The sequence below is a fragment of the Lissotriton helveticus genome, chromosome 11 (genome assembly GCF_964261635.1).
Source record: "Lissotriton helveticus chromosome 11, aLisHel1.1, whole genome shotgun sequence".
Classification (NCBI taxonomy): domain Eukaryota; kingdom Metazoa; phylum Chordata; class Amphibia; order Caudata; family Salamandridae; genus Lissotriton; species Lissotriton helveticus.
In genome coordinates this window covers 18,797,404-18,812,561 of record NC_136072.1, presented here as the reverse complement: position 1 = coordinate 18,812,561, position 15,158 = coordinate 18,797,404, and the positions used below count along the sequence as shown (strand labels likewise).

Below are 15,158 nucleotides of genomic sequence, written 5' to 3'. Positions count from 1 at the left end.
CCGCGTTCTTCAAGTTGATGACATTGTAAAGTTATTTAGTTGGTTGAGACTCGTGCACTACATGTTCAGCGATGATTTAGGGAATTGACCTGCATTGCACTGTCCAAAGAATAAGCGCCTCTTAAGTCAAGAAACAGTTTTCATAAGCACTCCGAAGAACTGTGACAATGGGGAGGGCAGAAGTACTAGTGTGACACACAACATCCACCGTAGTGTGAAGCAGCTGTACAATCGACGTGATGACCACCACCAGAACATTATCAATGATCTCCTGCAGCCTGCTCGTGTGTCTTCACTCCAGAATCCAAGGTGCACCCAAGAGGTCTGTGTTTGCACTTTGTCTACAAGGAGTACCTCGCTATGCTGCAAGTTCCCCCCCAAAAATAACCAACCATGGTGTGTCCTCAGAAAATTCAACATGCTAAACATATGTGCCTTATGGCATCAACATTGATATCGCTAGCCTCTCCCAGCACAGCATAGTCAGACAAGATGTGATGGTTCACACAGCTTTGGATTTTAGCAGAAGATGTTTATTTCTTTCACACTGAACACTCTGCAGTCACAGCAGGATGGGCACTTCTACACAGCATACAACAAGACATCTGGGAACAACCAGAGCACAGCAGGCATGAGGGCGCAGGAGGCAGGACTCCAAAGGCAGTGGATCCGATGGAGTCATGAGATACCTCACCTGAGAAGGAATCAGAACAGTGGACAGGCAGTGTTCAGTACAGAGGTGTTATTCCATCCTTTGGCTGAAGGACAGTGACAGGCAGTGTGCAGTACAGAGGTGTTCTACCATCCGCTGGTTGGCGGACAGTGACAGGCAGTGAGCAGTATAGAGTTATTCTACCATCCGCTGGTTGGCGGACAGTGACAGGCAGCGTGCAGTATAGAGTTATTCTACCATCCGTTGGTTGGCGGACAGTGACAGGCAGTGAGCAGTATAGAGTTATTCTACCATCCGCTGGTTGACGGACAGTGACAGGCAGTGTGCAGTATAGAGTTATTCTACCATCCTATGGCTGGCGGACAGTGACAGGCAGTGTGCAGTATAGATTTGTTCTACCACCCGCTGGCTGGCGGGCAGTGACAGGCAGTGTGCAGTACAGACAATGAGGTACCTTACTTCCATAAAGTACAAGGCGGCCCTCGTATTTGCCAGGAGGCACCCTTATGTTTGCAGAAGGCATTTCAGAAAGTCACACTTGCATAGTGATACCTGGCGTGGCAGCATTCAACAATAAGCCCATGAGGGTACAATGTTTTCAAAGGCAGTTCACAATCATGAAAGATAAAGGCAGTTTTATGTTGTTCTTTGTACTGTACAGAAAGGTAGAATTACTTTCACCATGGGAAGCCCAAAAGGGACCCCTCCGGGGCAGCAGAGGCAGTGAAATGTCTAGAAACTGAGGTCCGTGCATCTGAGTCAGCAGACAGTCTGTGGACAAAAAGCGGAAGGTGATGTCCGAAGGCACTGTGTCTGCGGAGGAATAGCGCAGCGCTGTACTACATCTGTGCACAAACAGGGTCGTGTCCAATGGCTAGGCCAGAGACAAGCTGCATCTTCACCTGGAATCTGGAAAAGGCCCTGGGAGATGGTGGGGCGGGAACAGCATTCATTGGGTGCATGAAACCTCGCCCACACCACAGGTGAGACCCAAGGGTCCACTCACAGAGAGATCTGTAAGGCCCCACCTTCCCTTCTCCGCAGGGTCCTTTTCAAGTGCAAGGTTTTGTAAACACAGGGTTTAAGTCAATGAGTCCAGCCACTGTTCATTCAATCCGATTGCTTGGGGACCCAGGTGAACTTCCACCCTCCCTCGTCGTCCCTGCGTACGAACGCCTGGCCCTGGGCAAAGGTGTGCGTCTTGACATTGCGATGGGGGTTCAGGGACGTGGAGAAGGCAATGTCCGTTTTATTGGGAGACACATCGGAGGCATAGTAGGGCGAGGAGCCATAGGCGTTGAAATGTGGGCTGCTTGTCGAGTTGCTATCTACTGATGAGCAGGGGTGCAGGTAGGGGGACTCCCCTCCAGAAGAGGAGCTTTCGCACCTGTGCACCGGGGTCCTGTGCGTGGCATCGAAGCCCAAGTGGGAGTCGTGGCTGACATTGTAGTCCATAGGCTCCGGCGGGGTTCCCTGGTAGGCCTCAATACTGTCCACAAGGTCAGAGGTCAAGGCACTGTAGTTAACTGAAGAAGACTCATCAATGGTGTCCACATCTTTGAGGCCCAAGGTCTGGAGAACCCAGGTGTTGACCGGTGTGGTCTGCTCCTGTTTGGCAGTAACGTCCGTGAACAGGTTTCTTCTGGCCTTCTTCAGGGCTGTGTCGCAGTCGGTCTCCTTCACTTTCCTCTTCCCAGCCCGGCATAAGTCACTTATGTTCTTGCCATGCTGAGACAGCAGCTTCTGCAAGAAGAGAAAGGGAAAGCGGTCACTTTCATGTGTGCTGCAATGCCAAGAACTGCTTCTGCACGCGGTCAAAACACAAGCGACAACCACCTATAATATCACTGACTCCAGTTGTGAGCACCCCACCACCATCCCTGCATACCACAAACTTCCCATCACATGCATAAGCCACCTTCTGCCAGAACTACAGCTGCCCGGACCTCGGACCCATATATAACGGACGACTTAGAGGCACTGGGAGAGGTCTGTCAAAGCCACCTTCCAGCAGAAGCACAGCTGGCTGATCCACAGACCCCTGCAATGGAAGACCCAGAGGCCCGGAGAGGTCTGTCTAAGCCACTGTCCCGCAGAAGCACAGCTGGCTGATCCACAGACCCCTGCAATGGAAGACCCTGAGGCCTGAAGGGGTCTGTCTAATCCACTGTCCCGCAGAAGCACAGCTGGCTGATCCACAGACCCCTGCAATGGAAGACCCTGAGGCCTGAAGGGGTCTGTCTAATCCATTGTCCCGCAGAAGCACAGCTGGCTGATCCACAGACCCCTACAATGGAAGACCCAGAGGCTCGGAGAGGTCTGTCTAAGCCACCTTCCCGCAGAAGCACAGCTGGCTGATCCACAGACCCATGCAAAGGAAAACCCAGAGGTACTGGGAGAGGTCTGTCCAAGCCACCTCTCCACAGGCACACAGTGGGTGGACCCACAGACCACGCAATGGAAGAGCCAGAGAGACTGTGGGGCTCTACGCAAGCACTTTCCCCAGCAGAACCACAGCTGCCTGTTCCCAGACCCGTTGACGGAAGGCCCAGAGGAAATGAGAGGCCTCTGTCTGAAGGGTCTCCAACCTTTTTCTGCAGTGAGAGCTACTTCGCGTGGCTCAGTGGTTAGAGGCGGCAGACCCGGAAGCTGAGATCGACCGTGGACCAGGGTTCGATTCCCCGCCTCGGGCTCTAAAAAAAAATTCCACAGACTTGATAATTCTCGCTCCGGTGCCTACTCGACTCACGGGGTCACACTCTGCGACTCTGGGCAATAGCTTGCTTAATCTCCACTACGGCCCCTCGCGGCGGGATGCCTGGCTTTCACCTTGTGGACACCCTACCGGGGTATCTCACAGGGGAATACCAGGACGGGTTCCCTAAGCAAGCGCTTAGATACCGTGTCGGTGATTTGCGCTATATAAATACATGTACATTTACATTTACATTTACTTCTGATCAGTGAAAATCATTGTGAGTTACTGAAGGCCGAGACACTCGCAGACCGCCCCCCGCGCCCCGCCCCCCGCGCCCCGCCCCCCGCGCCCAGCTTAAGACTAATGTCCAAAGAGCCGGATACGATGGTTTGAACAAAATACTGTGATTAGGGGCACTAGGACAGAGCTGCGATGTGTGTCAGAGAAAGGGTGGTCTTTGAGGATATATGAACATGTGTGGGATATATGTGCATGGGTGACTGAGAGCGTGCGTCCTATGCACTTGTAGCCCAGGACATACCTTTCGCCATATGTGGCATCATTACATAACACAAACATACAAAAAAAATTAAATGAGAGAAATTTTAAGAGCAAAATAATGTTCTGCAAAAATGTTCAGAATATGGAACCTTTTTCTACAATTTCTCTCACTTAGAAAAATGTGTCTTTTTTCAAGTAGACACGTGGCACATTGTCTACTGGCCACTGGGAGTAAAGGGGCCTGTTGTTTGTAAATATAACAATGAAATGGGAGAAAATAAAAATGAAGAGTTAATTTAATCATGAAGGTAAATTTTCATTTTCTCCCTTTTAAAAGTATTGAGAAACATAATTTTGTTTTAAGGTTCTAATATTGGGTTGATAATGACTTATGTTTAACCCCTTCCGTGCTCCCATCGGCTGTCGCGAGCACTACCTCGCTGGTGCTGTGAACGGCCAACGGCCGACGCGGCCCCGCCCACTCCGTGGAATGCCCGCACTGCGGCTAAATAATTGCCGCGGTAAACGGGTTAAGAGTTAAATCCCTCAGTTCTTCAGTTCTTCACCTCTGTGCCCCAGCCCGGGTCCTAGCACTGATCATTCTCAAGCCTTGCCATCCACAGCCTGGTGACAATATTGTAAAATTAACACAGCCTTCCCTTAACTTTAAAAGGAAAACAAGACCGTGTGCTTATTTAAAAAAGCCCTCAAGGCTGGGAGCTGTTCTGAGAGTCCTGAGCTGCTGGCAGGTCCCGTCAGCCTCCCGTGTTGGATGGCTCGGACAGGCTTCTGTGGACAGTGTTGTTAGGTTGTTGGTAAGTGCACCCTTGGACAAGCGCCATGTGGTCTGTGGCAACCACAGTGGAGACCAATGCTGCCCCTCCCTGATTCGATAACGGGGGATATTAAATGAAGGCCATTAATGCATGACAGCTATGATTCTGCCACCTGTCTTGGAGCTACAGTTAGGCTCAGGCAAAGTTACATTTAAGTAGACCTGGGTGGTAAATTCTGTTCCGCTCGCGGAATTTGGGTAATTTCGCGTTCCACGGAGAACGTGAAATTGCCCAAAATTCTGCATCCCGCGACTTCGTGAATTTTTTGCTTGTTTGCGTTCCCAAATGCGCGTTTGCGAGATATTTCCCCCGAGCACGCAAACAGCGATTGCGAATAGTAAAAAAGCATCGCAAACAAGCAATTCTGCGTGTTTGCAGAATTTCTGCGTGTTCGCTGAGATTTTTTACCGTTTCGCGAAGATTTGCATAAAACGATTACGCAAATTCCGCCCACCCCTACATTTAAGCTCAGTTAATTAGGGAATTTTACATGACACCAAACTACTCGGATTAGGCATTACACAAATGTGATCCTATCTCGCCGAGAGGCGGTTCCTGCACACACCTGCCTCGAGCTGGCGCGCCACGTGTCTTAACCCTGGAGACCCTGGCAAACCACATGCTGGATTGTGCACACCTTGTGCAACACGTCGCAAAAAACAATGCACAAGATTGTCCAAGCCCTTTTTCGCAGTACAGGCCTAGTGGCCACCTCTGTTCCACAAAGGCAGGGCCCGTGCCAGGTTTTCACACCTCCCACGAGGAGTAACTTTGCCAACATTTTATCTACGTGGGGATCCCTGACCCGGTCTGTGGCTGTCACGGGATATGTGTGTATGTATTTGGCATTTGGCGCATGTATCACCCGTAGGTCTCACAGCGCCATCAATATCCGCAAGCGCTTCGACGCCTCGACAGGGGTAGAAAGCGCTATATAAATGCAATTACAATAGAATACATCTCCAGGCTTCACAAACCAAGGGTGGACAGACACCCCCGGGTTTCAGACCCATCGGGCCTGTCGCGCTGGCCTGGACGGCACTTAATACTTGGGCAATAAAGCAACGGTTTAACTATGGGTAGGTGTGGTTTACTCCTGTAGTACTCCCGGCTTACTCTTGGAACACGAGAGTACGCCAGGTTTACCACGGGAGTAAGTCACAGCAAACCCTCTGTGAGGGGCGCGTTCTCTTCCAAGCGCCAGAAGTCGCAGAGGCGCGCACAAGGCGCTATAAAGCAGAGTGCGGCACGTGTGGGGGGGGAGGGAACACCCGCCGAGGGTGGTTTATTCCTGATTGCAGAGGTAGATAGAGGGACTTTCTCCTGCTCTTATCAGGGGATATAAGCTGCTTCCCGGATAAGGCCGGCTCCTCCCGGCAGGTGAAAGCCTCATGTGCCCCTGGGTGTAGTGGCTTCCTAAGGGGTGCGTGGCCGGGCAGAGGGGGGGGGGGGGGGGGCGTGCAGTCGTGCGTGCTCTGGTGGCCCAGTAATTACTGCTTGTCTCGCCTGGAGTGGGGATTCAGGTCTGGCTGGGCCGGAGAGAGGGCTATGGGGGCCGATCCGAGGTGTGAACAGCCTCCCCCCTCCAGGGGGCCTTGTGCTCCGTTAATGGCCCGGCTGTGAGATGCGGCAGATAAGAGCACAATGCAGGCCCGAGGACTTCAAAGGCACGCGAGGCTTCGGTGTGCAGGCATTCCTACGAGCCAGGGCCCCCTCCCCCCACCCGAGGCCTGTCAGCAGGGAGGGGCAGGTGTACCACCTGAGAGCGAAAGGCCTCTGCAGCAGGTGCATTCACCAGGCTGGGGGGGAACCCTGTAAATATATGGTATATACTAGTCCAAGCCGAATCGCTGGTAAAATGGAATCCTGAGAAAATCGACTATTTGTATATATAAGTATATAGAGATAACTCTAATCACTAGTATAGGCAGTAGACCTTTGTACTCACTACCATTCCTATGTGACTCTTAGAGTATATCCATTCGTATCCCTTCCCTATGTATATAGAGATAACTCTAATCACTAGTATATGCGTAGACCTTTCTACTCTCTACCATTCCTATGTGACTCTTAGAGTATATCCATCCGTATCCCTTCCCTATGTATATAGAGATAACTCTAATCACTAGTATAGGCAGTAGACCTTTGTACTCACTACCATTCCTATGTGACTCTTAGAGTATATCCATTCGTATCCCTTCCCTATGTATATAGAGATAACTCTAATCACTAGTATAGGCAGTAGACCTTTGTACTCACTACCATTCCTATGTGACTCTTAGAGTATATCCATCCGTATCCCTTCCCTATGTATATAGAGATAACTCTAATCACTAGTATATGCAGTAGACCTTTGTACTCTCTACCATTCCTATGTGACTCTTAGAGTATATCCATTTGTATCCCTTCCTTATGTATATAGAGATAACTCTAATCACTAGTATATGCGTAGACCTTTCTACTCTCTACCATTCCTATGTGACTCTTAGAGTATATCCATCAGTATCCCTTCCCTATGTATATAGAGATAACTCTAATCACTAGTATATGCAGTAGACCTTTGTACTCTCTACCATTCCTATGTGACTCTTAGAGTATATCCATCCGTATCCCTTCCTTATGTATATAGAGATAACTCTAATCACTAGTATATGCGTAGACCTTTGTACTCTCTACCATTCCTATGTGACTCTTAGAGTATATCCATTCGTATCCCTTCCCTATGTATATAGAGATAACTCTAATCACTAGTATATGCAGTAGACCTTTGTACTCTCTACCATTCCTATGTGACTCTTAGAGTATATCCATCAGTATCCCTTCCATGTGTATATATAGATTACTCTAATCACTAGTATATGCGTAGACCTTTGTACTCTCTACCATTCCTATGTGGCTCTTACAGTTTATCCATTTGTATCTCTTCCTTGAGTAACTTTACAACTTGTATATTTGCATATTTATTTACTGTTTGTATCTTTTATGTAACTCATGTAATCCTAAGTCCTTATGTACTGCAACTGGTTCTTTTGTAAAGCGCTCTGACACCTTCGGGTAATGTTCGCGCTGTAGAAAATCGCAATAAATAAATAAATAAACAAACAAACAAACGGTGCCCCTTACAAATCCCCAACACTAGCATTTAACCCTCTATATCTACGCTCAGGAGCATGGGGGGGGCCTACAATTCCAGGGTGCCCCGGGGTATCCCGCACACCCCTCACCGCGGGAGCTGAAGCACTTCAGTGTAGGTAACAACACGTCTACGTGCTGGGGGACGCCTGGGACACACACCGTTCCTCAGGCGCATTCAGTCTGCGTCTGCTCATGTTCGACCCTAGAAGCATGAGCCGCCGCTCGGCCCTGCGCGCATACCTTGGCTCGCTCCTCCAGGCTCTTGACGTAGGTGGAGGTCAGGTACTCCTTCAGCTTGTTGTTCTCCTCGTGCAGCCGGGCCAGCTCCTCCTCCTTCTGCACCAGGGTATCTTGTAGCTGAAAGTGCAAACATGGCGGTGAAATGAGGGTCTAGGCGCTATGCTGTGACTCGATCAATAGCGCCTCCGACCAGCCAAGAGGCAAGGGGGGGGGGGGGGGGGGTGAGAGAATCGCGGACACCAGGACCAGGCAAACAGGGAGCTTACTGAAGGCAGCCAATCAGGTGCTGTTGCCATGCACGTCATCAGTGCTAGTACACGAGATAAAGGCCCTCTATTAAAGCATAAGGTGGGGGCAGGTAATGAACGGCACATCATAAGCCCCCCTCCCCATGGGCTGTTATTAAAGAGCCCCCCCGGGAGAGCAGCGGCAGATCAGGTGCAAAATTGAGCAATTATAAGGCAGGGCACACCCACGTCACGCCCAACCCTTACCTGCTTGTTGGCGAAGAGCTGCGAAGACATGTGCTCCCCCCAGCCATAGTCCCCCTGGACGCTGAACCCCAAGTCGTAGAAGGGCTCTGCAAGGAAAGAAGGGGGGGAGGGGTGAGTGGGAAGGCGAACCCTGAACAGAAACTGCTGCAACCCAGGCCTTTCTTGCACTGTAGCTGCGACAGACCGACAGACCGACAGACAGACCGACAGACAGACCGACAGATAGATAGATAGAGTGAGGGCGATAGATAGAGTGAGGGCGATAGATAGAGTGAGGGCGATAGATAGATAGAGTGAGGGCGATAGATAGAGTGAGGGCAATAGATAGATAGATGGATAGATAGATAGATAGATAGAGTGAGGGCGATAGATAGATAGATAGATAGAGTGAGGGCGATAGACAGATAGAGTGAGGGCGATAGACAGATAGAGTGAGGGCGATAGACAGATAGAGTGAGGGCGATAGACAGATAGAGTGAGGGCGATAGATAGACAGATAGAGTGAGAGCGATAGATAGACAGATAGAGTGAGGGCGATAGATAGACAGATAGAGTGAGAGCGATAGATAGACAGATAGAGTGAGAGCGATAGATAGACAGATAGAGTGAGGGCGATAGATAGACAGATAGAGTGAGAGCGATAGATAGACAGATAGAGTGAGAGCGATAGATAGACAGATAGAGTGAGAGCGATAGATAGACAGATAGAGTGAGGGCGATAGATAGGTAGAGTGAGGGCGATAGACAGATAGAGTGAGGGCGATAGATAGAGTGAGGGCGACAGATGGATAGAGTGAGGGCGACAGGCGGATAGAGTGAGGGCGACAGATGGATAGAGTGAGGGCGATAGATAGATAGAGTGAGGGCGACAGATGGATAGAGTGAGGGCGACAGATGGATAGAGTGAGGGCGACAGGCGGATAGAGTGAGGGCGACAGATGGATAGAGTGAGGGCGACAGATGGATAGAGTGAGGGCGACAGATGGATAGAGTGAGGGCGACAGACAGATAGAGTGAGGGCGATAGATAGATAGAGTGAGGGCGATAGACAGATAGAGTGAGGGTGATAGATAGATAGAGTGAGGGCGATAGAGTGAGGGCGATAGATAGAGTGAGGGCGACAGATGGATAGAGTGAGGGCGACAGGCGGATAGAGTGAGGGCGACAGATGGATAGAGTGAGGGCGATAGATAGATAGAGTGAGGGCGACAGATGGATAGAGTGAGGGCGACAGATGGATAGAGTGAGGGCGACAGGCGGATAGAGTGAGGGCGACAGATGGATAGAGTGAGGGCGACAGATGGATAGAGTGAGGGCGACAGATGGATAGAGTGAGGGCGACAGACAGATAGAGTGAGGGCGATAGATAGATAGAGTGAGGGCGATAGACAGATAGAGTGAGGGTGATAGATAGAGTGAGGGCGATAGATAGATAGAGTGAGGGCGATAGATAGAGTGAGGGCGACAGACAGATAGAGTGAGGGCGATAGATAGAGTGAGGGTGACAGACAGATAGAGTGAGGGCGAAAGATAGATAGAGTGAGGGCGATAGATAGATAGAGTGAGGGCGATAGATAGATAGAGTGAGGGCGATAGATAGATAGAGTGAGGGCGATAGATAGAGTGAGGGAGACAGACAGATAGAGTGAGGGCGATAGATAGAGTGAGGGCGACAGACAGATAGAGTGAGGGCGATAGATAGATAGAGTGAGGGCGATAGACAGATAGACTGAGGGCGATAGATAGAGTGAGGGCGATAGATAGATAGACAGATAGAGTGAGGGCGATAGATAGATAGAGTGAGGGCGATAGACAGCTAGAGTGAGGGCGATAGACAGATAGAGTGAGGGCGATAGACAGATAGAGTGAGGGCGATAGACAGATAGAGTGAGGGCGATAGACAGATAGAGTGAGGGCAATAGATAGATAGAGTGAGGGCGATAGATAGAGTGAGGGCGATAGATAGAGTGAGGGCGATAGATAGAGTGAGGGCGATAGATAGATAGAGTGAGGGCGATAGATAGACAGATAGAGTGAGAGCGATAGATAGACAGATAGAGTGAGGGCGATAGATAGATAGAGTGAGGGCGATAGACAGATAGAGTGAGGGCGATAGACAGATAGAGTGAGGGCGATAGACAGATAGAGTGAGGGCGATAGACAGATAGAGTGAGGGCGATAGATAGATAGAGTGAGGGCGATAGACAGATAGAGTGAGGGCGATAGATAGATAGAGTGAGGGCGATAGATAGATAGCGTGAGGGCGATAGATAGATAGAGTGAGGGCGATAGAGTGAGGGCGACAGACAGATAGAGTGAGGGCGATAGATAGATAGAGTGAGGGCGATAGATAGATAGAGTGAGGGCGATAGATAGAGTGAGGGCGACAGATGGATAGAGTGAGGGCGACAGGCGGATAGAGTGAGGGCGACAGGCGGATAGAGTGAGGGCGACAGATGGATAGAGTGAGGGCGACAGATGGATAGAGTGAGGGCGATAGACAGATAGAGTGAGGGTGAGATAGAGTGAGGGCGATAGATAGATAGAGTGAGGGCGATAGATAGAGTGAGGGCGACAGACAGATAGAGTGAGGGCGATAGATAGAGTGAGGGTGACAGACAGATAGAGTGAGGGCGATAGATAGATAGAGTGAGGGCGATAGATAGATAGAGTGAGGGCGATAGATAGATAGAGTGAGGGCGATAGATAGAGTGAGGGCGATAGATAGATAGAGTGAGGGCGATAGATAGAGTGAGGGCGACAGACAGATAGAGTGAGGGCGATAGATAGATAGAGTGAGGGCGATAGATAGATAGAGTGAGGGCGATAGACAGATAGACTGAGGGCGATAGAGTGAGGGCGCTAGATAGATAGACAGATAGAGTGAGGGCGATAGATAGATAAGAGTGAGGGCGATAGATAGATAAGAGTGAGGGCGATAGATAGACAGATAGAGTGAGGGCGATAGATAGACAGATAGAGTGAGGGCGATAGATAGATAGAGTGAGGGCGATAGATAGATAGAGTGAGGGCGATAGATAGATAGAGTGAGGGCGATAGATAGATAGAGTGAGGGCGATAGATAGATAGATAGATAGAGTGAGGGCGATAGATAGATAGAGTGAGGGCGATAGATAGAGTGAGGGCGATAGACAGATAGAGTGAGGGCGATAGACAGATAGAGTGAGGGCGATAGATAGATAGACAGATAGAGTGAGGGCGATAGATAGATAGAGTGAAGGCGATAGATAGATAGAGTGAGGGCGATAGATAGACAGATAGAGTGAGGGCGATAGATAGATAGACAGAGTGAGGGCGATACATAGAGTGAGGGCGATAGATAGATAGATAAATAGAGTGAGGGCGATAGATTGATAGACAGATAGAGTGAGGGCGATAGATAGATAGACAGATAGAGTGAGGGCGATACATAGAGTGAGGGCGATAGATAGATAGACAGATAGAGTGAGGGCGATAGATAGATAGACAGATAGAGTGAGTGAGGGCGATAGATAGATAGACAGATAGAGTGAGGGCGATAGATAGATAGTCAGATAGAGTGAGGGCGATACATAGAGTGAGGGCGATAGATAGATAGATAGATAGAGTGAGGGCGATAGATAGATAGACAGATAGAGTGAGGGCGATACATAGAGTGAGGGCGATAGATAGATAGATAGATAGATAGATAGATAGATAGATAGATAGATAGATAGATAGATAGATAGATAGATAGATAGATAGATAGATAGATAGATAGATAGACAGACAGATAGATAGATAGATAGAGTGAGGGCGATAGATAGATAGATAGACAGATAGAGTGAGGGCGATAGACAGATAGAGTGGGGGCGATAGATAGATAGAGTGAGGGCGACAGATAGATAGATAGATGGACAGACAGACGGATGGATAGATGGATGGATAGATGGATGGATAGATGGATGGATGGATAGATGGATGGATGGATGGATGGATAGATGGATGGATGGGACCACCTCTGAAACTTGCACCACTTACCTGCCCCCCCATACTGTTACTGTGCACTGGCCATACCTCTGAATGAGATAGACACAAGTCGCACCCTCCTCCTAAACGTCACCCTGCTGCCACTTCACCCGCACATTTAAACCCCACACTACTCTCTCCTACCAATGCCACACTGACCCCCCCTCGCCACAGTAAACTACCCCGCATATCTCACGCTACACCCCCTCACCCCTCCCTGCAATGTTTCAGAAGCCCCCTCCGTCATGCAGCGCACCCTCCCACCGCCACTTTACACACACTGCTCGCTTCCTACAATTCATCTACCCGTGACCTTCGACCCTCACCTGCCCCATTTCATCCTGCCCCTGCAAGGGGGCCAGAGGGGAGTCCCGAACACCCCGGCACTCACCCTGTGTGGGGGCCCTTCACCCGTTTCTGAGTCCACGGTGGGCCCCGGACGCACCTTGTGTGCGCGTCTCTCCCACCCCGTGTATGAGCCCTGGATGTGGCGTATGGGACACTCACCCTGTGTCCGCGTCTCTCCCACCCCGTGTATGAGCCCTGGATGTGGCGCAAGGGACACTCACCCTATGTGCGCGTCTCTCCCACCCCCTGTCTGACTCTGAGCCCTGGATGTGGTGCATGGGACACACACCCTGTATGCGCGCCTCTCCCACCCCGAGTCTGAGTCCTGGATGTGGCGCATGGGACAGTCAGCCTGTGTCTCTCTCACCCCGGCACTCACCCTGTGTGCGTCTCTCCCACCCCGTGTCTGAGCCCTGGATGTGGCGCATGGGACACACACACCCTGTGTGCGCGTCTCTCCCACCCCGAGTCTGAGCCCTGGATGTGGCGCATGGGACACTCACTCTATGTGTGTGTCTCTCACCCTGTGCACTCACCCTGTGTGCGCGTCTCTCCCACCCCGTGTCTGAGCCCTGGATGTGGCGCATGGGACACTCAGCCTGTGTACGTGCCTGAGCCCTGGATGTGGCGCATGGGACACTCACCCTGTGTCTCCGGCTCGCGGTGGCCGTCTCTGTTGTCCAGGAGACCGGTGGGCCAGAGAGACAGCATGGTTTCCGTGGAGACGTCCACCGCGGCCTCTGACGTGGGGTAGAAGGGGCAGTCGTAGCCCCCCGCAAAGTACTGGTCCTGGCACGACAGCATGGTACTCTGTGGAGAGAGAGGGGGGGGGGCAGTCAGAAGGAGACGGCAGACAAGGGATGCATTTAATGCTACAAGCGCCTAAACTACAGCTCCCCGAAGCTGACAGCACCCACTCGGCGCTGTATCTAGCCACCCCCCCCCCCCACCCACACACACACGATGCAGCCACTGAGCGCTGCAAGGACAGAGTGACACCTCTCCAAGTGTACACCTGCCCCAGACACACGGCAGCACTGACCCCTTTACAGCACGTGCCTGCACACCCCTCAAACACCGGAAGTGCCGGGGCACACTGGCAGTGCCCCTGGATGGGCGCTTTCAATAGAAAGGTATATTCTTTGCCCCCCCCCCCCCCCTGCCCTTAGGGGCGCTGGCCTCCTGCGGAGGGGGCGTCTCTGAGACCCCGACTCGCGGGACTCCCCGGCGTGCCCGGGGCAAAGGCTAGACATACACTGCCCTCGCCAGTCCCTGGCATGCCGAAGGTGGCCGGCTGCCAGTGGGCACTGCCCGGAAGCACCGGTGTGCCCGGTGCCAGCACTGTCCTACCGCCCCCTCGCGCTCCCGCTGGTAAAAAGACCCCCCCCCCCCCCCCCCCGAGGCTGGACGGAAATCACACCACCCAGGACCCCCCTCCGGGCACTCTGCAGCGTTAGCCATGAACGGGGGGGGGGGGGGTGGGTCATACACACCCAAGCACCCCCCCCCCCCTGTTCATGGCTAACGCTGCAGGAGTAGGGGGGGGGAATTATACACATCCAAGCACCCCCCCCCCCCGCACTCCTGCAGCGTTAGCCATAAACAAGGGGGGGGGGAGTTATACCCACGCAAGCCCCCCACCCCCCTCCCGGGCCCTCCTGCAGCGTTAGCCATGAACGGGGGGGGGGGGTCATACACACCCAAGCACCCCCCCCCCCCTGTTCATGGCTAACGCTGCAGGAGTAGGGGGGGGGAATTATACCCATCCAAGCACCCCCCCCCCCCGCACTCCTGCAGCGTTAGCCATAAACAAGGGGGGGGAGTTATACCCACGCAAGCCCCCCACCCCCCTCCCGGGTCCTCCTGCAGCGTTAGCCATGACCGGGCGGGGGCGGGGCTGCTGCACACACTTGTCCCATCTGCACTTAAACTCAGAGCTGCAAGGAGCGGGGCTGAGTGCGCGCTCCGGGGACGGGCAATGAGGGGCCGGGTCAGTCATTAACTGAAGGGTCGGGATGGAGCGCCCTGAAGAAGCAAGTCAAGCGCTAAGGGAGCGGGGCACTGCCCGGGGGGCACAGGGCGCAGTAACACAGGACACTGCCCCGGGGGGCACAGGGCACTGCAGGGACACAGGGCACTGCCCCGGGGGGCGCAGTAACACAGGGCACTGCACTGATGGCACAGGGTGCAGGGATGCAGGGCACTGCACAGATGGCACAAATACA

At 52.0% G+C, this 15,158-nt stretch overlaps 1 protein-coding gene across 1 annotated transcript; it reads right to left on the bottom strand.

The window, feature by feature from the left end:
* Positions 1-511: 511 nt before the first annotated feature.
* GMNC (geminin coiled-coil domain containing) lies at positions 512-13,741 on the bottom strand. The gene is made up of 4 exons (XM_078665913.1): positions 13,578-13,741; positions 8,578-8,663; positions 8,084-8,200; positions 512-2,416 (listed from the first exon to the last, which is right to left on the bottom strand). The coding sequence occupies exons 1-4, from the start codon at positions 13,735-13,737 to the stop codon at positions 1,784-1,786; spliced, it is 996 nt and encodes a 331-aa protein (XP_078522039.1). The 5' UTR covers positions 13,738-13,741; the 3' UTR covers positions 512-1,783.
* Between the last annotated feature and the right edge of the window lie 1,417 nt (positions 13,742-15,158).

What these genes read in the sequence shown, in the direction of transcription:
- GMNC (XM_078665913.1), bottom strand. Translation starts at nt 13,737, where the DNA reads ATGCTGTCGTGCCAGGACCAGTACTTTGCGGGGGGCTACGACTGCCCC. An exon ending in CCGCGAGCCGGAGACACAGG is followed by an intron (nt 8,664 to 13,577) that starts GTGAGTGTCCCA and finishes CTTTCCTTGCAG; the next exon opens with AGCCCTTCTACGACTTGGGG. An exon ending in GCCTGGAGGAGCGAGCCAAG is followed by an intron (nt 2,417 to 8,083) that starts GTATGCGCGCAG and finishes CTCTTCTTGCAG; the next exon opens with AAGCTGCTGTCTCAGCATGG.